The sequence below is a fragment of the Salvia splendens genome, chromosome 9 (assembly GCF_004379255.2).
Source record: "Salvia splendens isolate huo1 chromosome 9, SspV2, whole genome shotgun sequence".
NCBI lineage: Eukaryota > Viridiplantae > Streptophyta > Magnoliopsida > Lamiales > Lamiaceae > Salvia > Salvia splendens.
The window spans coordinates 11,127,817-11,155,082 of record NC_056040.1 but is presented as its reverse complement, the minus strand read 5'-3'; the positions used below and the strand labels follow the sequence as shown (position 1 = coordinate 11,155,082).

General features: G+C 38.3%; 2 protein-coding genes and 1 pseudogene across 3 annotated transcripts; 1 reads left to right on the top strand and 2 right to left on the bottom strand.

Moving 5' to 3' along the window:
- Positions 1–12,685: 12,685 nt before the first annotated feature.
- LOC121747819 (transcriptional regulator STERILE APETALA-like) lies at positions 12,686–15,955 on the top strand. The gene is made up of 3 exons (XM_042141941.1): positions 12,686–12,877; positions 14,468–15,017; positions 15,220–15,955. Exons 1-3 carry the CDS (start codon positions 12,686–12,688, stop codon positions 15,795–15,797), a joined length of 1,320 nt encoding a protein of 439 aa, XP_041997875.1. The 3' UTR covers positions 15,798–15,955.
- Positions 15,956–16,854: 899 nt separating this feature from the next.
- LOC121749621 lies at positions 16,855–20,479 on the bottom strand (annotated as a pseudogene).
- A 259-nt stretch (positions 20,480–20,738) lies between these two features.
- Positions 20,739–23,894, bottom strand: LOC121749620 (leucine aminopeptidase 2, chloroplastic-like). 2 transcript variants are annotated; one of them, XM_042144201.1, is made up of 9 exons: positions 23,769–23,894; positions 23,057–23,471; positions 22,694–22,888; positions 22,381–22,606; positions 22,164–22,290; positions 21,816–21,989; positions 21,482–21,542; positions 21,080–21,267; positions 20,739–20,873 (listed from the first exon to the last, which is right to left on the bottom strand). In XM_042144201.1, exons 1-9 carry the CDS (start codon positions 23,832–23,834, stop codon positions 20,745–20,747), a joined length of 1,581 nt encoding a protein of 526 aa, XP_042000135.1. In that variant the 5' UTR covers positions 23,835–23,894; the 3' UTR covers positions 20,739–20,744. The 2 variants fall into 2 exon arrangements, 1 of the variants encoding a protein (XP_042000135.1); XR_006039654.1 differs by lacking the exon at positions 20,739–20,873 and having other exon boundaries at positions 21,131–21,267; positions 21,370–21,542.
- Positions 23,895–27,266: the final 3,372 nt, after the last annotated feature.

Sequence of the window (27,266 nt, the reverse complement as noted above, 5' to 3'; positions counted from 1 at the left end):
TTCCACAGGAGGTTCTTTCAGAAAGCGGAAGCCCGAATCACTTCGGCTCAGCTGCTTTCTATACGTCAAGGTCGCGACGAAAAGATCAGCGACTTTATGACGAGATTCCACAAGGAATGCCTACAAGTAGATGATCTCAATGATCTACTTGTCATTTCGGCATTCCAAAATGGAATCCTGCCGGAGCTCTCTACAGAAAGCTCGTGGAATGCAGTCCGCAAACAGCTCAAGAGATGTGGGACATTGCGGACCAGTTTTCTCGTGCCGATGAGGCAGACCGTCGAAAACGGTCTTTAGACAGCTCATCTAGAGAAGACAAAAAGAAGCCCGATCATAGCGATCAGAGGCTTCCTCGCCGAACTCCTTCCCCACTAAAGGAGGGATAGCGGTCATCCGAGGTGATCAAAAAAGAGCAAAAGAGTGTTTGCAGATTGCGCTTAAAAGTACCGAGCAATCAGATCGGCACCATCAAGCATAGCAATCACAGCAGCCGGAGTCAGAGGCAGGCGAAATGACCGAAGTCACATCGGAGCCGAACTCGATGGTGTACGGCACTGAAGCCGTGATTCCGGTTGAGATCGGCGTACCCAGTCCCCGAACTCTAAATTTCTCCTCAGAAATGAATGATGACGGACTGAGAGCCGAACTAGATCTTGCCGAAGAAAGAAGAGAATTGGCCTGCATAAAAGCAGCCAAGTACAAGGAGCAAGTAGCCCGGTATTATAACCAAAGGGTGAAAAAGCTGCAATTTCAAGTGGGAGATCTCGTCTTGAGAAACAACGAAGTAAGCCGAGCAGAAAAGCTGGGCAAACTCGAACCCACATGGGAAGGTCCATATCGGGTGTCAGAAGTCCTCGGCAAAGGGTCTTACAAATTGACTCACGTGTCAAGAGAACAAGTACCCCGAACATGGCACATTTCCAACCTCAAGAAGTTCCATTTGTAAGAGACAGTCCGGTCAGTCAATCTTGTGTCTAGTTCGGTCCTAGGGGTATGTGCTTTCTTTGTTTTTTACTTGTTTTTCATGTTTGTCTTTATGTGCGTTTTGTCTGTCTATGTGCGTTTTGTCTGTCTATGTGCGTGTCGTCTCTTACAAATGTTACTGAGGTATCTTGTTCTTCGAAGGCTGATCCCCTTTTTAGAACATATATAAGCCAACGATTGTGAGTCCAAGCTTCTAAGGAGGATACAAGACCACAATTCAGCTTAAGAAACAAGCAGTTCGTCTGAAACGAACTGCAACAAAGGGAAAGTCCGATCCACGCGATAAAACTCGCCGAATTAGGACAAGGGAAAGTCCGATCCCCAAATTAGGACAAGGGAAAGTCCGATCCGAGCGATAAAACTCGCCAAATTAGGACACAAGCTTAGTCCGGTCAAAGAAATTTACTTCATAAGACCAAAGACGAGTCCGGTCAAAGAAGTTTACTTCATAAGACCAAAGACGAGTCCGGTCAAAGAAGTTTATTTCATAAGATCGAGGACCAAGTCCGGTCAAAGAAGTTTACTTCATAAGACCAAAGACGAGTCCGGTCAAAGAAGCTTACTTCATAAGACCGAGGACGAGTCCGGTCAAAGAAGTTTACTTCATAAGACCGAGGACGAGCACGATGAAATTTTTTCGCTGAGCTGTAAATACGCAGTGATAGAAGCGAAATAAAAATTTCATTTATTAAATCTTGTTCGGCATATAATTCTGTTGCCCTACGAGAAGGTGTTACGCCATTACAAAGGACTATTCTACTGTCCATGGTTGCTAAAGTTGAGCCATCTATTCACAAAATCCTCGTGAAGCCGAGTTCGGCCATTCCGGGCAGCTGAAGAATAAGCAGGTCGACGAGATGCTCTAATCGACCTACCGCCTCTTCCCTGAGCCTAGGAAGCTCTAGCACCTCGGCGGCGAAGAGTCTCTTCACGAATCATTTGCCGATCTTGCTCACTCATAGTCACCGCTCCTCTGCGAACTTCAGTCCGTCCTCGTCTTGACGTCTCCGGTTGTTCCTGAGTTCGTTGCTGACTTGGAGTAGGGTTTTGAGCAAGTGAATCAGAGGTTTGAGCTGGAGTGCGACCATCTGTTGGCGGGAAATGCCTAAGGAATCTCTCGATTGAGGGACGCCGGGAAAGAATGATGTCGTACCGAGAAGCCCAGCGCCGCAATGATTTCACGACTTGTTGGCAAGCCGAGCTCTCCAGCGCATTGTTCCTCCGGAGTACATGATATTCCTCCCACAGTTCGTCAACTCGTTCCTGAACTTCAGAGATGGTCATTCCCCCGCGCCTGCAGATGAAATCCTCATACGCAGTCCTCTCAGCGACGGCAGTATTCAGCTCGGCCTCCAGATCTTTCTTTTCGGACTCTAAGTCCTTATTGTCGGCCTCCAGCTTCACTAAACAAGCTAAGAGTTCGTCATTCTTCATCTGGTCAGCTATGGCTTTTTTCTCAGCTTCGTCTAAAGCGGAAGAGTACAGCCGCTTCCAGTGAAGTACCTCCAGCTCCTTAAGAGTTAAGAATACAAAGCAGCTATGTCAGTTCGGCATTTCATTTTACTGAGCAGGTAGTAAACCACAACAGGAGTAAAAGAGAGTACGAAAAGCTATACGAAGACACAAGTGTAGAAAGAAGAATTTTTTCATTCATAAGAAAAAAAAATTTTTTACACAAGGAGGGCTTCAAGGCCATTTTACAAGAAGGAAGAAACTAAACTAAGAGAAGGGAGACGAAATCATACTCCGCCAGCTTCGTCTCCGGCTCCTCGGTGAGGTTCAGCTTCCTTCTCCTTGTCTGCCTCAGCTTCAGCCTCGGCCTCCTTGCTCCCCCCAGCCTGCTCGGTGCCCCCATCACCGATCAGCAGCACCTCTTGCTCGGCCTGCCTGTCTCCGGTCTGCTGATCAAGCTGCTCGGTCTCACCCTCTCCGTGGAAAATTGGAGCGGGTGAAACTGGCCCTAAGGAGGCAAAGATAGCCTCCATATTCTCGTCCCGGTCAGCTCGGCAACTACGAACTCGGTCAGCAGAAAGCAGGACCGAGGACGAAGCAAGCTCCTCAAGGAGCGGCAGACTCTGGAGACGAGCTGCTATCTCTCGGCCGTACAGCGGCAGGACGACTTCGGGCCCCTGCTCGGCATTATCGGTCATCAGTTTCAGCAGATCACCGACAAAGGCCGAAAATTGATTGCTCAGAAAGAGTTTCTCCGCGAAAGCACGGAGAACCTCCCCTTGGGCAACCACGACGGCAGCATCCCTCCGTTTCGTCTGCTCTCGCTGGATGACGAGCTGGTTTTTGGCAAACTGGGCTTCATCCTGGGCCGAGATCCTAGCAGCTCTGGCCTTCTCAAAGTCTGCCTTAGCCTGTTCGGCCTGGTGACGAGCAGCCGCCAACTTCCTCTGCATCTCAGCATAGTCGCTGGACGCTTTAGAGAGTTCGACTGCGACGAGCTTGCTGAGCATGCTATTCCTCTGAAAATGGAAAAAGGAAAGAGTCAACAGAGGGGCCACCAAAAAAACATAGGAAAGAAGCAAAGCCAAAGAATCAAGAAGAGAAGTTACCTCGGCAAAGTCCGTTGGCCATGCAAAAGGCTCACAGACATGCTCCGAAGGGGGCGCCAAGACGATGTCTCTCTCCGGCGCTCTTGGGGGCTTCTGGGTCTTCCCCTTCCCCTTTGCCGAAGTGGACTCCGGCTTTTTTGGATCCGAAGAAGAGGTCTTCTGCCTCTTCGGATTCTTCTCGGCATCAGGCGCCGAGCTGGTAGCCTTCTGTTTCTCCGGCTCCTTAAGCTCGGAGGATTTGCGGCTAATCTTATTTAGCAAGTTCACTGCCAAAAAGCAAGAAAGCAAGGTTAGTTTTCGCCACAAAAGCAGTAAGGCACAAAAAAGAAGTCCTCACCCTCAGTCTCTTCGTCCGAAGACGAGGAGTCGAACACGAAGTCGCCCTTGACGAGCTCAGACTCCAGGTACTGCTTCCTAATCATAGGAATCTTATTGAGCTCGCCCTCGAGCTCGTTCAACGGTTCTAACCGAGGATGAGGAATCACGGACTTCGGCCCTCTCCAGGGAAAGCCCGGAGCCGCTGTCCTATTATAAAAAAAGAAGCGATGTTGCCACTTTGACCACTTGGTTTTGCAGAAGGCCCTAAAAGGCTGTAAAGGGATCAAGTAAAACCAAGATCCTTTTCTCTTAAACTGGAAAAAATTAAGGATTGCCCTCAGAGACAGATCCTTATCTAGCCTACGCAGTTCGGCAGCAAAGGCCGATAAGTGCCTCCAAGAATTCGGAGTCACCTGACCTAAAGGGAGTTGGAAAAAATCAAGCAGCTCTACAAAGGCAGGGGGAAGAGGGAAACGAAGCCCGCATTCCAAGCCGGCTTCATAAACGGTGGCGTAACCCTCCGGCGGCGAGTCAGCCCTATGAAGGTCGTCGGGAATCGCAACCTTCCCCCCAGGAAAAAAATATTTTTCGTGTAGGGATATCACAGTATCCTTACTCAAGATGCTGTGAAAATACTCTACGGTCTTCTCCCCGGATTCTTTCCGGCTAGAAGACCCCTTACCCCCTTTCCTACCGCTACCTGACTCAGAAGAAGAAGAAGACATGGTTCTTACTCTTTGAAAGTCTGAAGAAATTCTGAAGAAATTCTTGAAAGCGGAAGGAAATTTTTACGCAAAAGAGAGAGAATGCAGAAGAAGCAATAGCAAAAGTGTTCAAATGATGAAGAAAGGACGTATTTATCAGATTCGGAGAAGATTTCAAAATCATCGCACCGTTTCGAATCCCACCTTTTCAGGATTCAACGGCCGGATTTTACTGTCGCATTTAATGCAGTCACGCGCAAGGCACGTCCCCTAACGTCAGCCTCCCCCGTACCTTTATCCAGAATGCCGAAGTGACTCGCTTCGCCGAAGTGATTCACTTCGCTTTTCGGGGGGGGTAGTGATGGGGTACGTACTAAACAAGCCCAATAGCAGTGACGGCCCATCAGCCCAAAGCCCAAGGAAGAGTATCAGTTCGGCATTACCAAAGAGTTCGGCCCCAGCCTACAGCTCGGTAAAAGCCGACCAATCAAGCTCTACTCTCAGATCGGCAAAAGCTGCTCGGCAATAGTTCAGCAGTTCGGTCTCAGTATTCGACCGAACTGGGAGATAGTGGACTCATGCAGAACCTCCACGACCTCCACTACACGATCTATTTAGTGGTGTCAACTCATGCAGGATCTCATGCAGGATAGCGGACCAAACAAAGAGATAGTGGACCCATGCAGGATCTCATGACCTCCACGACATCCACTACCTAGTTAGTGGTGATGCAAGCCACGACCTAGTTAGTGGTGATGCAAGCCACGATCTTAGTTCAATGTATAAATAGAACTTAGATCAGATAGACCAGGGGGAAGAAAGCTCTCTAGACATCAAATATCATATAGCAAGTCTGTATTTGTAAGCTGTAAACCAGATCAAGCAATACAATCTTGCCCTCCTTTCTTCCCGTGGACGTAGATTTACCTCAGTAAATCGAACCACGTAATTCCTTGTGTCGTGATCTATATTTTTTACCTGCATTTATTACCATCAAAAATTCGTTCAACCATCAAGTAGATTCCGAGGCTTGTTGATGAAAGCCACTAGAATCTTGAAGGCAGAGGCGGACGCAAGAATAAATTATGGGAGGGGCTTCATAGTAAATTTTTTTATCGATATATTCCCTTCATCCTAATAAAGATGACCTCCATTTTAGCGTAATGGAATTTTATAAAGTGTTGTTTTATGTATTTAGTGAAGAAAGAGAATGAAGCAGATATAAAAGTACTTCTTTTATACAAGTTTGAATGCAGAACGTAGACTAAACGCAAAAGGTCATTTTTAAATAATACGGAGCTCATGATTAGATTGTTTCTCAGTCTTCTTCCCAGATACACTTTCTCCATCGGCTGCCATTGTTTTAAGTTTTTCTCTGCAATTTTAAATCTCAGCCCCTCCTTCTCATTAATCTCTCAACAATTTAAACTTCAAAGGCCTTAAACGGGAGAGGGCTAAAGACACATTCTGAAAATTTTTTAAAATTTTGAAATAGAAATATTTAAAAAAAAAACAAGTTGGGAGGGGCTTAAGCCCCTCATGGGTCATTTTAGCCTGGACGAAGGGAGTGTAATTGTGTCATTTTAGCCTGGACGAAGGGAGTGTAATTGTGTCATCGGTGAACCCAAGTTGTTGATATCCCTTTGAGGGACTCCAAGGAATGCTTATACTAAACCCAATCGGGTTGGATGCATTTGAAGCATGATAAGCTGTCAGGAAACTTAAATTAGTTAATGCTATTCGAGATATTAATATTTTACACTATTCAAATAGTGATAGAGGCGCAAAACAAGTGTGTCCAATGATGCTAGATGTAATTATTTATCTATTTTGTTATGTAGTACTGTTAAATATTAGCCTATAGAAATATAATGTCAAAATGAAATAAGATGACTTATTGACGAATAAAGTGTGAATGATATTTGACTGAGGAAAAGGTTCAAATTATCTTTAATTAAAGTACATCACTTTCTCATTTGAGAATACAACCTCAACTTTATTTTACATCTCAGTTACAAACACGGAACACCTATCCTATACGTTCTACTAAAATGAGGCATGTTTCATTTCAACGTAACATAATTGAGTCATTTCTCTTTATTATATCTTTTATTTTAATCTTTCTTATTTAATCTTTCTCTTATTTTATGATCTCTTATATTTTTCTCTGTATCTAATCATCACTTTTATTTAATCTTGTGTATATTAGAAACCTCTCAATTACAATAGAATGAAATGAATATTACTACAAATGTGATCTTTATTTTTTTATATTTATATTCTTTTATATTTTTTAAAATTCATGCCTGGCGAGTCAAAATAAGAGTATATATTCGGGTGAAAGGGGAGTGTTAGAAATAAATATGGAGATGGAAAAGGACTATTGCCCTAAATTCTGTGTCTCCTAGCCAAGCTGAGTGAGATTATTTTAAATAACTTTTGGTCAGTAGTATTTTGTACTTTATGTTTACACCTTCATTGCTATTGCTGCTGTTCTGTAATCTCCTATAACAAGACAAAATTCAGTCCACATTCAATATTCCCAATTCAATTCCACTTATATCAACCACAAATTATAGATACGATACGTACACCGAGAGAGATAGACTATAATTTCTTGATTAGACATAAGCATGCTATATTTCTTGGTCTTTTCAGTCAAAAAGCAATATTGATCTTTCCTCCCACTTGATCGCAGCTTTCTGTTCTACTAATTTTCTCGGTTGATAACTTAATTAATTTGTAAATGAGGTTATACTCCATCTCTCCCACAATAGTAGCCATTTTTATTATAAGCACGTGTTTTAAGAACTATAAAGAATAGTTGGTGGAAAAAGTTAATTGAACATTATATCCACTTTTTATATTGATTTTATAATAAAATATTAGTGAAGTGAGTTAGTGGAATGTGTGACCTACCTACCATTTATGGTACATATAAAATGTGACTCTTATTGTGTGACAGACCAAAATGAAAAAGTGTGACGTTTATTGTGAGACAGAGGGAATAGTTACATTCAGTCTGTCCTAATAAAATTCTACTAATTTGTCATAATTAAAAAAAAATTATAAGCCAGCTAGATTTCACATTTTATTACTCTAATAATTCTAATTATTATTTATAATACTAGTACTGTAGCAGTATTACTTAAGAATTGAAAATATAGACGTGACCAACCATGCACTATATTTAATGCAAGTATATACATTCTTGTCAAATTGAACCAACATTATTTTTTTGTATATCAAGATCTCCATGTAGACAAGTCATATGACCATGTAGACAAGTCATACCAACATTATATTTTTTATGCATAGACAATATAGACAAGTCATATGACCAACCATCATTAATCCAAGACATGCACGCTATAAAGCGATAGTTAATTTTATGTATTGTGATTGAATTTTTGAAACTTTATATTTTGTAAGTACTAGCTTGTCATAATGATTTACTATATCTTTAATTTATGGAGTACTACATGTCAATAGTTATAAATATAAAATCCATTAAAATAAATTAATGTACTCAACTTAGTTCTTTCTCATCGTTAGCTTTTAGTCCGAATGCCCGATTAGCTCTTTGGTTAGCCTAAAATCCAATGAAATGTCCCAATTGACATCCCTACACTATATTGATACTCTTAGATATTTACTCTATATATTTCGCCTTTTTAATGTTGCAAGATCTCAAATATGAACTTTTCTAGCAATAATGCTGCTATAATCAAAGGGCAATGGAGGCAAGTTTCTATTCTTTTAGGTTTAGAGAAAAATATGTTCCCAACAAAACACGAGGGAAGAAAACAAGAAATCTTTAACAACAGTAAAACATGTTTTTATCTTTCTTAAAAGTAGTATGCAAAACAAGACAGTTCATTAGGTTAGACATGAACAGTAGTAAGCTAAAGTTTTAAGCAGCTTTATACAAACCCCATTAATTATAGTACTAACATCAAAACTAGTCAAAACCATTAGTTATAGTTGTTCCAAGATTTAGAATGCTCACAACCAATTATACCGTGTTTTAGTTCAAATTCACAGATTATTTTATAGTAATAAAATCTATTTGATTGATGCCTAAGAGCATCCACAACAGAGAGCACGCGCTCGTCCGTCCGTCCGTGCCAGCGGTGCGGCACCGCTGTCCGCCGCTGCGCTCTTGCCGCTGGCACGGCGCTGCTCGATGCATCGAGCACGTCCGTGCCAGCGAGCAGCGTACGTGGCAACGTGTGATTGGCCAACGGCATATCTGTAATATCCCTGACCCGAAACATGCATCATTTTGCATTATTGCATATTTTATTCCGTATTTTGAAATAATGAAGATATTATGTATAATATAAATTTGTTTAGCATATTAAATCATTGAATTAAAGTAGTAGTGTGTGCATGGGATTTAAAGTAGTAATATATAATATATAAATATGTGTACAATATCAATGTGTGTATATGGCTACGTATAGCCATGCACAACTAAATATAGTTATAAATGAGTATGTATAATAATAATGTGTGTGTATGTTTAATAGTATGTGTAATACTATGGGAATGGGTGTGCAAGGGACACGTAGGTGTTGTGCTTGGGACACAACACATATATATGCATGGAAGATAGGTACTACACGTGTAAATAGGAAAGGAATTGTACCATTTTTTTAGAACTTATCTTCACTTCTAATTAGATAATGTAAAATTTGTGAACTTTTGTTTATTATTATTTTTGAGTCGGCTAAATAGCCGACGTACATGTTTATGTACATATATATATATATATACACTATATAGTTTATCTTAAAAGAAAAGGGGGGTTTGAGAAAGTTTAGAGGAAAAACAAAAGTAAAGAGAAAGGTTTCGGATCGAGGGTTATAAATTAAGAGTTGCAATCAGGAGCTCAATAAGTTTACCTATTGTGATAAGGTGTGTATAAATCACACTTTTAGTTTTACATGTGTTATGTGATTGATTGTTATATGTTAAATTGGAGTGAATTACTGGATTATATGGTGTGAAATTGATATGATTATGAATTATTTGATTTTGATGGTCGAATATGATATGAATATTTGATTGCTGAAATGGACATGTTTGTTTAGATATATATTGGATAATTTGATGGAATATGATATGGATATGTTATTGGTGAAAATGATATGTTTATGATACCGATTATGTGAATCATGTGATTAAAGAGGATCTGTGACAGCCTTGTACTGGATCTGAAATATAGAGGGACCTATGAGTCCAATTACAGAGAGGCCTTCGGGTCAAATACAGAGGGACCTATGAGTCCAATTTCAGAGAGACCTTCGGGTAATAGAGGAATCCCGGGCAGATACCAGGCTTGACTGTTACAGAATAATAAACTGAATAGAGTAGCATATGCATATGAATATGAAATGGTTTGTTTTTAAATTATGTTATATTTTATTTCTGATTATATGTATTGATAAAATGATATGCTTGATGTTTGTATCATGTGAAATTAAAGGTGGAAATTTATATACACTGAGTTGTGGCTCATTTAAACCACTAAATTTTTCAGGAATAAGATAGCAGTAAAGTTTTTGACTGACGTGGGTCATAGGAACTCCACGTGTTATCAGGTTCGGCGGCTGACGCATATTGGCAACCTTCTCATCCTCATCATTTTTGCATGTAGATAAACGTATAGTATATAGAGTGGTGAAAGGGTTTCACTACTGTGTAGAATGTTTTGAAATATGTACTTGATGAATGTTGAATTTTAGAGTTATAGACTATGTGTGTTCTATGAATTAGACACGTGTATTGATTTCTTTTATGATAAGGAATTTATTTATAGTAAGTGCATACGTCAGAGGGGTTGAGGTGTCGCAATATCCGTTGGAAAATTATTTTTTTTATTTTTTTAAAAAATTGAAAATAACACCAAAAAAAAATATTTTCCCAATCTCAAAAAAATGGCCGTTTTTTTGCCCATTTTTCTGTATTTTTTTTATTTTCCCCCAAAATCATCTATAAATACACACATTCATCATCCATTTTTCACATCAAATCATCTCTCATTCATCTATTATTCATATTTTTCATACAACTTATCTACACCTTCATCTCTCACTCAAAACCTCAAATGGATTTCACACATCTCATTGCGGAAGCGGAGCGCGAAGAACAAGAATACTACGAACAACATCGTGCAGCTTATGAAGCATATGTCGCAGCGAATACCCTCGCCCCTCCTCCTCAACTAACTAGATCAACTCGCCGCTACATCCATTGTGACCGGGAGGGAGCCCACGAAAGGCTCGTTGCCTACTATTTTGCCGACCCATCGCGGCTTCCGGAAGATTACTTTAGGCGCCGTTTTCGCATGTCAAAGCGCTTGAAGCGGTCGCCGACTACCGCCTATGGATTTGGCATGCATATTTCGGTGTTGCCGGATCCAACAACGACTTGAACGTGCTCTATTCTTCACCCCTCTTCAATGATGTGTTGAATGGTGTAGCACCGGTGATCGACTTCACCGTCAACGGAAATGTATACCACATGTGTTACTATCTCGCCGATGGTATCTACCCAAGGTGGTCGACTTTCGTGATGACGCTCAGCAACCCGCAAGACCCGAGACAAGTTCTTTTTGCGCAGCATCAAGAGTCCGCGCGGAAAGATGTCGAAAGAGCCTTTGAGGTCCTTCAAGCCCGATTCAACATTGTGAAGGCCTCGTCTCGGCTGTGGTACGTGAAAAATATCGCCATCATGTACACGTGTATTATCTTACACAACATGATTATAGCCGACGAAGGACTGAGGGCGGCTAGCTTTTACGACGAGGATGAAGCCGGAAGCTCAAGTGCGAGGTCTCCCCTCACGCCGAGGTGTCCATACGACGGTGGGTGAGAGGATCGAAACAAGGCACACAATGCGCAATACCCGAACCCACGTTGAGCTACAAGAAGACATAATCAAACACATGTGGGCGAAATTCGGCCACGAGTAGTGGGTTTTTTAATTTTATGAATTTAATTATGTAATTTTTAATTTTTAGGAGTTGAATTATGTAATTTTTAATTTTTAAGATTTTAATTATGTAATTTTTATTTTTTAAGATTTTAATTATGTAATTTTTAATTTTTAATGTATTTTGTAATATTATTCCGGGTATGTTTAATGTATTTTAATTTTGTGGAAATGTTTTTATTTAAATTGAATAATGGAATGGTGAGACCCTTGTGCTCGTCCTTGTGGAAGAACACAACTGTGGGTGTTGTGCTCTTCCCTAAGAGCATACAGAAAAAGTGGGGTCGGACCCACAACCGTGCTCGTTGGCAAGAGCACGGTTGAGGATGCTCTAAGATTTTGTTAGTCATGTAAGACCAATCAATATTTTTGCATTAAAATGAATTTTACATCAAGAGTGACCACTATATACTCACTCTTTCTCGAGCTATAAAATATATATAGTTAATCTAATTAGGATTAATATAATTATTCTCTTGCATCAATTTACAATTTTAATTGTTAAAGTCAAAATTTTAGTAATACTAAACTTATTGAACCAGTGAAATTAACAACGCAACACAGTGAGGCGCACAAAATTATGGGTCGTACCTTGTTTGAAATTCCCCAAATTATTTATTTATTACGTGCATGTATATACTCCCTCAGTCTCATAGTAGATGGTCACATTTTCCTTTTTAATTTGTCCCATAAAAAATATCACATTCCCTTTTTTAGATAAAGCTCACTCTCACATCAATATAAATATATTATTTTCTCTGTCTCCTAACACACAAAAAATATCTTCTAAAATCTCATGTCATTTCTGAAATGTGCATCTATTATGGCGTGGAGGGAATATAATATTAAAAGAACTATCCTTATCTGCATGCCGGAAGTTGTTCGTTTTTGTTAGTTATATTACTATTTCATCTTTTTGTTAGTTATGTTACTATTTCAAAATAATTCACATAATATAATACACAAGCCTTGAAACTCGAAAACAAACACACACAACATATTTGGGCCCCTCATTTTTGTGTGTGTATGTCTCTATCTCCCTTTCTGTTTTGCATAGTTTATTTGTCTCGAAATCTTTGCGGTTTTCATTCTTTGCACTTTTGAAGTACTCCACCAAACATGTCAACTTCCTCTTCATCGTCCTCCAACCAAGGAGGAGACGCCCCTTCATCCTCTCGCAGTAGAATGAGGTCAAGCAATGGAGTTTGGCCCGAGCCCTTCCTCGAAGCTCTCGCTCTCCATGTCGCCGTTGATGCCTCTCGCACCATCGGCCGCCTCGCCGCTGCTCAAGCTCTATTCAACATTTTTCAGGTGCCCTTTAATTTACTATATACTATCATGTTTGTAGTTCTTGAATTATCTTAATTATGTACTAGGAATTAGTAACTACTATTAAATCCCATTGTGAAGCCACAATGTGAGAGGGAGTGTTGAAAAGTAGTATAAGTATGTTTGGGTGCAAAGTAAGAAAGATTTAAATAGACAAGAACATGGTTAACATACCCTATATATGTTGTTATGTCTAGACGTGTAAGAAAATGCAGACAATTTTCCCATTTTAGTAGTCACTTATATTAAAAGATGCTTTTGTTGGTTTGGAGCATACTTTGCAGAAGCAGCCCCCTCCTTTCCTTTTGAGTTTGTGAGCTAAAAAACCCCCTACTTTTTTGACCAAATCCCACACTTGCAATTCCAACACACATAAAGATTTGAACCTTTGAATTTGTAGTTGGATGAAAAAACAAGGGTTTTATTAAAAGTAACAAAAAATGCATGGTGTGTCAGATCTCAGGTAGCTGTGAAATTGAACTAAAGCTCCACTGTTTTTTATGCTGTCTGTATCTATATACATCTCTGTACTTGCCTAGCTTATCTTCTTTACCTGAATGATCACATTTAAGACAATGGAAGCTGTCGGATTTCTTTCTCTATTTTTTTTGAGAAATTATAAGACATGTCTATAGCTACATGGGACAGCTCGAATAATACATGACATACATTTCCCTAGTAAGTAGTACCCTACTTTATTTAGGCTGCTCCCATGACAACTCTTCTTCTCTCTTCTTCCTCTTGCTTTACACTGTTGAGTTGAGTGTAGCCACTTTCGAATTGCATTCTCAATTATTTCTTAGAAGAATGCTTGATATATATGGTTCTGTTTCATTATGCAGTTAGATTCGCAGAATCTATGTCTCTCTCTCTCAAATACAGAGAGAATGGTTTGTATGTTTGTTTGTTTGTGTTTTCTTTCTCTCTCTCTCTCTCTCTCAGTAGAAGTCGTCTACGTTGTCTGGTTGTAAATAGTTATTGATAAAGTGGTTCTTGTATTTGTATCTCACTGCAGTTTCCATGCACAGTTTCATTTAATATATAAATTCAGCTTTTTCAATGCAGAGAGAGGGCATGCCTGCATATAAATTCTTGGATTAATGCCCAAACTGTCTTTTTCTGCTCCCTTTTTATTACTCCTACAACTAATATTTTTCTCTTTTCATTTTATTAATCTACACAGGCATGGGCTAAGAGGGGTTTCCTTTCCAATGCCGGCATCCATGCGCTTTGAAAAATGCACTTCCTTTTAGTTTTTCTAAGTCATAGGAATTAATCAACTTGAATTATTGAAGACGAGTATATATGTGCAAACAATATTTTGGGACTATTATTGTCAATTAGTACAAATATTTATGCAATGTGATTATTTTTCCAATACAATGATATCTGTAATTATATACACATCAGGACATGAAGTACATAGAAATAAAAATAAAAAAGAGGCCCAATTATTATAGAAAAAAATCTTCAAATTGCCTCATCCATATTAACACGTTATGAATCTCTTAGAAAATGATTTATTCATTTTGATGCTATTATTGATATTATAATGAAATTTGAAATATATAGGTGTGTTCCACGTGGCGAGCCATATCACGGTCCGATCTTCTGTGGCAAAACCTTGCGCGAAGCATCTGGAACGTTCGCGATCTCCTCCTCCTCCGCGAGTCGTGGCGGGAGGAGTACGTCTACCGCCACCGCACCGCCGCCGCTTTCCGGTCGCGCAGATACGAGCACGCCGCCCTCCACTTCGACCCCACGGACAACAACAACGACGACGATGACGGCCTCAGCTGCCGCCGCCTCGCCCTCTCCAACCACCACCTGGCCGCGGGTTTCTCCGACGGCGCCGTACACCTCTTCCACATCCCCACCCTCCTCCACCTCTTCACCTTCTACCCACAGCACCGCGACCGCCTCGGCCGCTTCTCCAGCCCCGTCTCCGGGATCATCCTCTCCGACGCCCGCCTCGTCTTCGCCACTCTCGACGGAGACATCCACATGGCCGCCGTCAACGGCCCCTCTCCCCTCCGGAGGGCCCACCTCGGCGACGTCGTCACTGACGGTGCCCTCGTCGACTTCGCCGGCTGCGATCGCTGGTGGGTCGGTCTCTACGCAGGTAGGTTTTTTATTTCATCAAACAACAATGTTTCAATAAATTAAGAAAATAAATGAATAAATAAGAAAAAAAATACTTATTTTAATAAAATAATATCATTAAAATGATATTTTTTATATGGATAAAACAATTAAATTTGATTTCAATGACTATTATCCGTTTTTATTTTTCTATTCATATGAAATTGATTTAAGTACAAAAGGTGTTCCGGGGCGGGCATTCCACATATGGAACGGAGAAACGGAAGAGCTTGTTTCTGTGGGTGGCAGTCTGACCGATCCGGAGGCAGTGATGGGGTGGCATATGCTGACGGAGCTGACCGGAATCATTGGCCGGATCAGGGTGGTAAGCGGCGACATGGCGGTGGCATGCACCAGGGATAGGGTTGTGGTGCTCCCCTTGATAAGCCAAGGGGTACTGGAGGAGAGGGAAGAGGAGTTTCCGAGAGAGATCGTTGTAGGCGCCTTTGACGCCTACAACGATTTGGCCATGGTGCCCGACGCACAGGGAGAAGCGACTGTGCGCAGGGTGCAGGGTGGCATGGAGGAGGTGTGTAGGTTCACAATGAGAGAGGGGGTTTCATTTGGGTGCATGAATGGTGGGTATGGAGTGACATGGGGTGGTGGGGTGATTAGGGTTTGGGATATTGAGCATGGTCAATATTTGTATAGTTTTAGAGAGAGAATTGGAGAGTGCAATGCCCTAATTGCAGATGAGAGGTTTGTAGCTGCATGCTGTGATGATGCTATCATTCATTTGTGGGATTTTGGGGCTCAATAATAATAATCATATAAGAAGTGTAGGGTTTTCAAAATGTGTTAGGGTTTTAGCTTGATTGGTGTGGATGAAATTGAATCTTGGGGAATTAGGGTTTTTGACATTAGTCATTTTCATGGTTTAGGGTTTTAGGGAGATAGAAGTATTTGTACTTGCATATTTATTGTTATTAGTGAGGTTGGAGGAATATACCATTGACCATTTGACCGGGAAAAAGAAGATGCATGTGCTTTTTCTCCTTCTCATAATTTAATGAATCTAGAGACATATCAGCTTTAATTTGGTTGTAAAATTCTTCTCTACAAATGTGATGAGAAATTTCTACTTGCTTTGTACTAAGAGCATATATATGCTACGGGAAGATCTTAATTAATTCCATAGGGCATGCTAACTAGTAAGAATCTAATTATTTTTTGTATTATGGAGTAATAGAAATAACAAAGACTGTTACTCGTATTTTTTATTTGATTAATTATATGGAGTAGAGTGATTGATTACCGAGTTTATTTGAATTTGTAGTAATACTAAGTGGATTATGCTTATGACTAATTAGAGGTATCGCTAATTTTCTTTAATTTATCGTTGAAAAATGTAGGGAGTAGTAATTATTTTTAAATTTTAGTTAAAATAGATCAGGCCGTTGATCGTTGAATCATTAATCTTTCTTTAATTTGTTGGAACTTATAATGGAATTTCAGCTTTTCTTAGTTAAAATGTTTTTTCAATTGGGATATATAAACTTAATTAATTACTACTACTCTTAATACGAATCAATGTCGTATTGAACAATTCAAAAATAATACTACTAAAAAGTTAAACGTAATTGAACGATTCAAAAATAATACTACGTACTATAAACTTAAACGTAATTGAACAATTAAAAAATGAAGTTTAATTTAAAAAAAATAATACTATACGTTGTAACTCGTAAGTCAACTAAAAATATTAGAGAAATTAGGTTCGCAGACGACATAACCTGAAAGTAGAACATTTCATCATTTATTCATTATTCCTCTCTTTATACTGGAAAAAAGTATAAGTAAAACAAATTAGAAGAATATTTTGACAACCTTCACTGGTTTCTAATTGATAACAACCATTTTCACAGATAATATTCAGACACAACGGAAAACAAGAACATCGGAAGAACTCCGCACCATTTAATTCCAATTAATCTTCTGCTTTAAAAAAAATAATTCACAAAAATAAAGATGTAATAAATGATTGAGTTTAACTTTGATGTTGAGTTGGGGTCTCGGTCAATATCACTGTGCGCGGAAGCATGAACTCAGCAAAAATAGGATATAGCGGGACGAAGGGTAACAGCCATCGACGTTGTCACTCACCACCTCACACGAGACGGGGATCAAAGACCTACCTCTGAAGAGAATCCAGTCAATGTGTTTGGCGATCCCAGCAGAGATACAGAACTCGAAATATGAGCTTCAAGAATTCGAGAGCTCCCTGTTTATCACCTAATAGCGATAATGCATTATATAAGCTTATAGAAATCAGATTTTAGTGAATGACACTCCCTCAATCCACATAACGTATTATTACTATCTACCAACTATTTTCTTGTCAAGCGCGGTATACTTTTTGTGAAGGGAGGGAGGTCGTATTAGATTGTGATAGTATGTACCTTTGAATCCATGGTAAGTGCGAATTAGGGAGACATTTTTCCTCACGCGAGCATTTGGCCAACCGTCCCTCATATCACCAACAACACCGTGTTCCCTGAAACACAAGTAGTTTAGTTTACATATTGAAAATGTGAGAGGTGACTGCAATAGCAGTGGAAGTGCAACCCATACTATTAAAACTCGATTCAAACTACAAGGTGTAGATGATTAAGATGTGCAATGTCAGTTCACAAAGACAATGCATCAACGAAGAATAAAGAAACAACAAGCAAGAAGAGTAGGTTTGGTTTAGGGTAAATTTCTATTTAAGTCATCAATTAGCGGTTTCACAAATATGTCCTGATGAACTATCAATCAAATTGTCGACAAGCCAAGAAAAGTAGTATTAGAACAAGATACTCAAATTGTCAAAATAGACACCTAACACTAAATCAAATATTAATTGCACAAATAGCATGACAAATTAGGCAGGGTTATTGAGAGAGTGAAAGTTTTGTTTAACTATATATGCTTGTTTGAGAGATAAATGTGTCGCGTTATTATTTTAATCGATAGGATTGTTTGTGGAAGAAGTCATACTTCGTCCCAAACAGAAATGGAAGGGAAAAGTAGTGAGTACTGAGTACCTGAATCTTCCGAGAAGAAAACGGCCAGTAGTCGATTCCTTTTGCGTGTTAAACCGGGATATTTCTTTTTTTTGTTCTAGATTAAAACTTAGATTCCGCAAGTGTACTGGGCTTTTTTTAAATTCCGGTTTTGGGAGAGACGCATGACCCTCATGCGTCACCCGTTAATGAAACGCATGACCGTGATGCGTTTTAGGGTAAGACGCATGAGCGTAATACGTCTTTCAATTTTTTTGTATTTTAATTGAAAGACGCATGGGTCATGAGGGACATGCGTCTTATTAGGCTAAAACGCATGACCCACATACATCACTCTTGTAAATAGTTGTAGCTTAGTGGTAAGAATTCCATGTTGTGTCTGTGGAGACTTGGGTTCGAATCCCAGCGGCCACACTACATTTTTTTTTATTAAGGCCACACTACATTTTTTTTTATTAATTACTAGTACAAAATACTATTTAAAAATTGTAATTAGTAACAATTCAAAACGGTCATCAAATAAATTATTGATTTTAGATTCTCTACGCGTTTCCCATAAACAGGAGCTGATTTTTCAGAGGATTTACGTTTCTTGGGAAAGACATGTGCATTTTCAGAGGATTTACGTTTCTTTGGCTGTTCCGATTTCTTAATGTTTATTTTGGGAGCAGCTTCCTTCCTTGATTCCACTTTATCACCCCTCTCATCACTATCGCTTCCACACTGTGAAGCATCAGAGTGCTCTTCACTGCTGAACATTAGCAGTATAGCTAAACCATAAGCACCAATTCTAGCTATAACTATATTTCTTCAATATTTTTCTTTGCAGACTCTTATGTTACTATTTTTTCATTTTTTCTCCAGGGAGATGAAATGAACAAATTCATCGGATGAAAGAATATCAATTCAGTTGTTTACTAAATCAAAAATACTGACTCAGAATTAGCTTAAATAGTATTTTGTACTAGTAATTAATAAAAAAAAAATGTAGTGTGGCTACTGGGATTCGAACCCAAGTCTCCAAAGACACAACATGAAATTCTTACCATTAAGCTACAGCTGTTTACAAGGGAGATGAATGTGGGTCATGCATTTTAGCCTAAGACGCATGTCCCTCATGCGCCTTTCAATTAAAATACAAAAAAATTAAAAGACGCATTACGCTCATGTGTCTTACCCTAAAACACATCACGGTCCTGCGTTTCATTAACGGGTGACACATGAGGGTCATGCGCCTCTCCCAAAGCCGGAATTTAAAAAAAGCCCAGTACACTTACGGAATCTAAGTTTTAATCTAGAACAAAAAAAAGAAATATCCCGTGTTAAACCCTCCACAGTACAAAACAGGTAAATTAGGAGGTAACGAAGCAATGTGCTGCCAGGTGAGTAAAGCACCATGCCTGCGAGCACGAGGACTAAACTCATCCATGTTCGTATTCACAATCTGAAACGAAAAGCCCAGTGGCTCAACACCTTTAAGCTGGAATGTTACACAATTAGTCAAGGTAAACAATGCATCAATAATTAGTCAGACATTTCTAAATTCTAAGATGCCTATACGAAGGAGCTGAAGGATATAGCCCATGTTGATATACACGGCTCTGTAGAACCCCACGACATGCTTCCGGGGACTGAAGGTGACTCCGACAACCAAAAGGTTCCGCCTTCTATAAGCTCTATCTGTATCAATTATTTGGTAGCTAAGTAGACAAATAGGACAGCACTTGAATGATGATTCAAATAAGAATAAAGTGTTTCACCTTTTCCTTTTCATAAAAGATTGTGCAATGGTGATCAGATGTACCTTCAGGTCCTTTTCTTGATATTCCAAATCGTTCATAACCTTTTAAAGCATAAGTAAATAAATTTCAGTTACAGAAGAAGATGTGGAACTGCTGAAAATCAGCTTTGTTTAAAGCAAAATAAAAATACAGAGCAAAGTCAAAGGGAGAGATATCTCTTTCCAATACAAATATATAGTGTATGGTAACAATGGCAAAAGAACAAAGTTGATAAAGTCTCAACTTAGTTTTAAAACAGATTCAACCAAATTTGGCAATCACAATCAAGCGCATTATACAGGAGAAAATCATCAAGAAATTTACCTGGCAAGCATTGTTGTAGGTAGTCCAACTGTGACTTCACCCCTAAAAAAACAAGAAACCATAAAAAAAAGGTCACAATTTTATTCAAAGCAAACAAAGCCCTAATGAAATCTAGATCAACATTTAAACAAACACACAATCGACAACAGAAAAGAGTACAAACCATAATCACACACACATAGTGACAGACCTTGCTGAGTGCAGAGGATCATGGGAGAATAGCTAGTGATGACTGTAACACACAAATCCTTCCTCTTATCCCATGAATTGGGGGAGTCCTCTGCCTGATCTTCTAGGAGATTAAAGGTCCTTACAGTCAATGAAACGCTCATCTTTCTTGCTTGCCGCACCTTTTACTTCATTCTTGACTCCATCACACAGTGAGATAAAGAAAAGTTGCTGTGATTGCTGCTTGCTTCTCGGGAATTGGAAATTGAAGTCAACTTTCAAATCAGTTGGAATTGAACAAAGTAAAACTGTAAAAGAGGACATCATGCGGGCTTGTGTCGAAATGGCACGTGTCTTGACGATGGGCACGTGAGGCAGTAATTCACCATCCATCTCACCCACCTTGTAGCGCCTAGACTAATTCGTCTCCTAAGACGAGTTCTTCAGCACCCACTCGACCAATGTGGAGATACCAAACCCTGTCGCCCCCTTCCTTTTGTCGCTATAGACAGGGCCGGCCATGTCTATATGCATCCACTGCACCTTCTCGTCGACAAACTGCAAACGTATCATTGCTCATCACATTTCATAGCTACAATGGGGCCCAGAATTCATCATTGATCAAGTATGGTCTGCTTTACTTAGTATATAGTTCATTGAAACATGGATCCACATCTCCCTATTATCATAATATTCACTAGAAAAAATGTTGTCCTAGTTCAAGTGAATTTGGTTAAAAATGGTCAAAGTGTTGAAGCTTTTACCTGCTTCAAGAAGAGAGCAGCTATAATGGAGCCACCTTGGCGGCCACCGGTATTTAGCATATCAGCCACACCTGATTTCATAGACTCCCAATAGCTTTCTTCCAATGGCATTCTCCAAAGTTTTTCCCCACCGGCCTCTGAGGCACCTACGACCTCTTTTGCCAAGTCATCACTATGAGTGAAAACACCTGTTTTCCATGTGTAAGAGATGCATTAGTTGGATATCATCATGGAACTAAGTTCATTATATTTCGAGTTTAGGTATAAAATGGTAACGAAAATGTCACTACCCATTGATATAATGGAACATTCATATCTTAAGACATCCTAATGCTTCCGGATCTCAAATGGGATTTTGCCCGGTTGCCCCTATTTTTAGCAACTTAATCGAAGTGTAATTACCAGCAATAGAAGGTCCAAGAGCAACGACACAGGCCCCAGTCAGTGTAGCAAGGTCAACTATCTGCACATTAGAAAACAAGTTTTATTAAAATTTACTGCAAAATGTGTCAAGAAGCAGTATTGTAGTTTACTTCATATGTGTAAGGGATTATTTATTCCTTCTATCCCTATTTCATTTTCATACCAATCAAGAATCTTGTCAACTGAAGGGGCGGAATTCAATTTATTAAGTTTAGAGAAATTGATACGTTTAGCCTTCTTCCTGAAAAATGAGGATTCCAAAGAGCATTAATCCTGAAAGAATGTAGTATGCATGATAGACACCTAAGAGTACCTTCTCAACGCCTTGGTTACAAGCATATACCAAAGCATCTGCAAGCGCAAGTCTGCCTTCTGCATCTGTATTGTTTACCTCAATTGTCTTTCCATTTGAAGCTGTGATGATGTCTCCCGGCCGCATACCTGTTCCACTTATCATATTCTCACAAGCAGCAACTATGAAGTGAACCTGCATACACATCCATGTCGAAATCATGGAGTAAGAATGACATATGATTGTATGAAATGGTGTAGGTGCGTGTAAGAACTGCATACTGTGGAAAACCAAAAGGAAACGACAAAAAATTGATAACTCGAGAACAAGACGAGGCAAACGCATCCGGACACAAAAAAAACTATCTACCTCTACTCCAGCAGGCTTGATTTGTCCAAGAGCTTTTGCTGCACCGAGTACTGCTGCTGCACCTCCCATGTCAACTTTCATGAGTTCAATGGAACACCCGGGTCCTGTCTTGATATTGTAGCCCCCACTGAAATGTAGCAAGCAATCCAAGAGTGTGAAAAAGAAAATCTTCACTAAAATTATTGATTAAATGGAACATCCAAAAGGTTCTCTTCACCTGTCAAAAGTCGAGCCTTTTCCAACTAAGGCCAGCTTGTTTTTCACTTCTCCACTTGGTGGCTTGTAGCACAAATGGATGAAGTGAGGAGGATTAGTCGATGCTGCGGCCACACCTAAGTAGGAACCCATTTTCAACTCTATGCATTGCTCCACATCCAGTATCTTTGCAGATAACACATCACTGTACTCGGAAGCAATCTTCTCGGCTTCCCCCGCGAGCACTCCTGCAATGTTATAAAATTAAGAAATCATAAGATGAAAAGCTACTATAGAAGCACAATCAAACCTTAGTATGCAACTTACAAACCAACCTGGAGTAAGAACATTAGCAGGAGCATTCACAAGTTGTTTCCCTAAGATGATCCCGGAACAAACATCTCCAGCATATTTGAGTTTCTTTTCGATCTCAGGCCCGGTACCAAGGCCAATGATATCCACAGACTTGAGAGTCGGTTGCTTCAACTCTGACTTAAACCTAATATCATCAAAAGTGCCCAACACAGTTCCTGCATGATTCAAAAATCAAACCAAAAACACTTTCCAATAGGCAACAAGACAAATGTTGCAATTTTGCAACTCTAATCCTATTCCAATAAAAATCAAACCAAAATAGTATTTCTATAAGCAAAACAAGACAAATGCTAATAATATAGCAGCCAGCAAATTAAGTTTACCTGATGCAATAGCTGAAACAATGGTGAGCTTCAATTCTGCAGGGATCCCTTCAGAGGAAGCAAGAGTAATGGCAACATTGCTCGCGCGAGCAGGCTTGGCGGCTGCAGCAACGGCCTCGCCAAGACTGCGATACGTTGATGTTACTGATGCACCTGAGCCGAGTCCAATCAAGCCAACTCTCTTGGCACCTAGACCGGGAAGTCGAAGAACAGTCGACTGTCCAGACTTTCCGGTGAACTCTTCCTCAGCTGAAGCTTCAGACAACAATCCTTGCAATTTGGAATCTAGTTTTTTAAGAAGTGAGTTCTTAAACTTGGAGTTGTCGTCTCGAACCAAGTCCTTTTCTGTGACACCTACAGCTAATATATCTCCTTTCCATTCTACCAAATCAACATCTTTTGCAGCAAATGAGATCTAACATCATTCCATTAATAAATTAGTCTATTTATTAACCCAACAATCAATCGATGAATCAAACTCTTACATATATACACAAACAAATAGAAAGAAAACAAGAAGAAAAAATACATACTTTGCACAGTCATCACTTTGCAAATAATTTAGCAATCGACTACCAAGAAAGCATGTGATCCAAATGAAAAATTCAATCTTTTTCACAGACACTTAATCCAAAAACATCATGAAGCAAAAAAATCAAAACTTTTCTCATTAAAAAGCAGTGAAGTGATAGGAATGGAGAGAGAAAGAGACCTTTGGTGGGTCGATGTTGCTAGGCTGGGTGAGGCCAAGAGTGGCGCGAGCAATTGAGTGAGCCATGCGCTTTGCGGTCAATTTGGCGAAATGAAGAGTGAAGGAAGCAAATGTATTAGTCTGATAGTGGCGATATATATAGATACATATAGAGATATATTTGAATACGTATAGCGGTATACAGATATATTCGGATTCGGATACATATAATGTGATACGTCTTCTTGAGGAGATGACAACAAGAACCGTCTTTTGCTTCTTTTGCTTCTTTCTCAGCGTGTGACAAAAATAACCTTAGTTACAAAACATATGAATTTTGTTTATTATGGAGGATATTTTTAAAAATTTCCATTACTAAACATATAATTATTTTTTCTTCATTTTCTTCTTTCTTTTTAGTATTTTATCTTCCTTTCTTTTTACTTTTTCTTTTTAATTTATGTTTCCTCTTTTTTCTTTTCTCTTCTTTTCTTATTTCTTTTTAGTGTTTTATACATACATCCAGTGGCGGACGTAGGAATTTTTTGTAGTAGGGGCTTCACTATATAATACTTTTTCCATCCCTAAAAATTGAACTCTTTTCTTTTTTGTCTGTCACCTAAAATTAAAAAAAATCTCTCTAATAAAGCGAGACCCATTTTATACTAAAACACTTTTTCTTTCTATATATCTTGTACTTTACTAATTTTGCATTAAAACTCGTATCATTTCAAAAGTTTTTATTTTTAAGTGGATGGAGTGAGTACATAGAAAAAAAATACTACTCTCCATAGTGACTTGTTTTCCTTTTTGGATGCCCCATTTAAATTGACATGTTTTTTTAAAATATAAACATTATCATCTTTAATTTTTTTCTAATATACTGAACTCTCACACTGCTAAAATCTCACGTCTAAAACAAAACTTCACTTCAACAGGACGAAGGACGACGACTATAAAAATGCCTAAAACTAATCCAATGCTTTACCAAGCCAAATGATTAAAGCAATTCATGTTATATTTATATTTGCGTTGCTAAAGCGACGAATATTGAATTCTATATGTTTTAGTGGAATGATTTACATATTTTCCAAAAAATGTAAACTTCCAAATAATTAACTTGAACAACTTAAACTCTAACCTAGCATAAAATTTTTAACTCTAACATTTTAAAATCGAGTAAATTAATCATTTTGTCAATATATCACAAAACTTTATATGAATTACTAAAAAGGAAAATTTAGAAGAATTGAACTTACTCCATAATAAATTTTCATGGATTATATATGTTGGAGTAAGTTGGAAGCTACTAAAATATCCTACGAGTAACTTTATTGTCGACCTCAATTAATATGATTTACTATAATTTTAAAGGACTTCCAATTTACTGTTTTAGTGAATAGAAACCGGGTATTTTACTTAGAAACCGCGTAATGTCAATTGGCGCAGTAATCACAAGTTTCAAAAAGGCAATTATACATCACTTTTTAAAACAATATTTTATAAATATTATAATTGTCATCTTCTTCCTTCAGACGAAGCGGCTATTTTTTCTTCTGTAAACTATGATTTCTAGATCAAGTTCAGCCCTTTTTACCATCATTTTTTTGTTGATTTAGTCTTCAATAGTACTATTTTGATGATGGCTGAAGCTTATTTTTAACAGTTTTAAAAAAAAAATTGGAATGGAAACCTAGATAAAAATTTTTTTGGGGGAAGGGCTTAAGCCCTACGGCTGGCAAATCGTGCGGATTGGGTCGTTATCGGGTCAACCTGATAATGACCCAACCCAATAAGGCCTAACCTGAACCCGACCTGTTAAGGAAACTGTAAATCCGAACACGAACCCGACCTGCTACCTTCAAATCCGAACACGACCCGCACCCGACACGAACCCGTTATCGACACGATATAATATGGGTTGACACGACACGATAACAACCCGAACCTGATATTACACGATTAAAACCTAATATTACACGATTAAACTTAATTTTAAACCTAATTTACACAATTAAAATTCGTTTTATACTATTTAAACTTAATTTATAAGAAATAAAAAAAATTAAAGTAATATATATATATTTTAAATAATAATAAAAATAATAATATTATTTCTTAATGGGTTACCTGTATCCGACCCGCATCCGACCCGAACCCAACCCGAAATTATCGGGTTCTTAATGGGTCAACCCGATAAGGACACGGATCCAATAAGACTTGACCCCAACCCAATAATTTCGTGCGGATTCGTGTCAGATTATCGTGTCGTGTCGAAAATTGTCAGCCCTAGCCCTACCCTCCCTCTTACTGTGTCCGCCACTGCATACATCTAATTGCATTCATAATATAAATCAAGAACAAAACACCTAATTAAATTAATTATTTAAAATAATTAAATCAATTAAATATTTTTTACTGAATTATTTTATACTCATTTTAGGGTTGAAACACCTAAATAAAAATATTCAACTCTTAATATCATTATTAATACCATTCACAATTTTAAATTTTTATTAAAACTATATTGATTAGGTATTAATTTAATGTAAAGTAATAATAATAATTATTATTATTATTATATAATAGTGTGTGATTCATAATTTAAATAATTATACTATAATTATTTATTAATTACCGCCAGTTTTTAGTATTATAATAATTAAATATAATTATAACTATAATTATAATTAAGTATATTTGAATGATATTAAAAAATAAAAATTATTAACTTATAACATCAAAATAATAATATTAATATTGATTAATAATAATAGTATAAAGAGAGAAGAATGAGAGAAGATACTATAATATCACTTTTGGTACTTAGTTTTGTGTATGCCCAAAATAACCTCAATGACACAAATGAAAAAATGTATTTGTTTAGAGGGCCTTTTTGGGTGAAAATTGCATCAGGTACCTAAAATGTGATTAGTACGTACGAAAACGATATAAAATAAAGATCAAGTATCATTTATGTGCGAAAGGGAAAGATCAAGTACCATTTATGTAGTTCTCTCTTTTAGTAATTACTCATTAAAATTGGAATTACGAAGGTTTCAAAATTTTAAGCATAATTGTTTGTAACTTACTTTTTTGGTTCAAAATCATCGGTATTTTTGGGAATTTTCCTTCAATTTTCCCGATTTTTCAAATTTACCATCGTTTTTATCATAACCGGTGATTAACCACTAGTTGTGGTAAAAAATTCTAAAGTGAAATCGAGCCGACAGAACCAAAATATTGTTCATGTTCAACCATGAGAGGGAGGTGATTCCAATTTCTAAAATTTGAAATGTCGATCTAGTTCGATTGTAATCCGCGGTCCCTTTTGAATCCTATGCATCACTAATTGGGGGCATTTATAATTATACTGTCTCTCTTCATAAAAATGGCATGTTTCTTTTCAGCACGACTAATGAATGTCTTTCTTAAGCACCATTCTCACAATCCTATAAAAATGATACACTACATGCATTATAACACTAAAATACAAAAATAATAATTACATACACTACA

What these genes read in the sequence shown, in the direction of transcription:
- LOC121747819 (XM_042141941.1), top strand. Translation starts at nt 12,686, where the DNA reads ATGTCAACTTCCTCTTCATCGTCCTCCAACCAAGGAGGAGACGCCCCT. An exon ending in CTCTATTCAACATTTTTCAG is followed by an intron (nt 12,878 to 14,467) that starts GTGCCCTTTAAT and finishes TGAAATATATAG; the next exon opens with GTGTGTTCCACGTGGCGAGC. An exon ending in GTGGGTCGGTCTCTACGCAG is followed by an intron (nt 15,018 to 15,219) that starts GTAGGTTTTTTA and finishes TAAGTACAAAAG; the next exon opens with GTGTTCCGGGGCGGGCATTC.
- LOC121749620 (XM_042144201.1), bottom strand. Translation starts at nt 23,834, where the DNA reads ATGGCTCACTCAATTGCTCGCGCCACTCTTGGCCTCACCCAGCCTAGC. An exon ending in TGCTAATGTTCTTACTCCAG is followed by an intron (nt 22,607 to 22,693) that starts GTTGGTTTGTAA and finishes ATAACATTGCAG; the next exon opens with GAGTGCTCGCGGGGGAAGCC. An exon ending in TCTTGGACCTTCTATTGCTG is followed by an intron (nt 21,268 to 21,481) that starts GTAATTACACTT and finishes CATGGAAAACAG; the next exon opens with GTGTTTTCACTCATAGTGAT.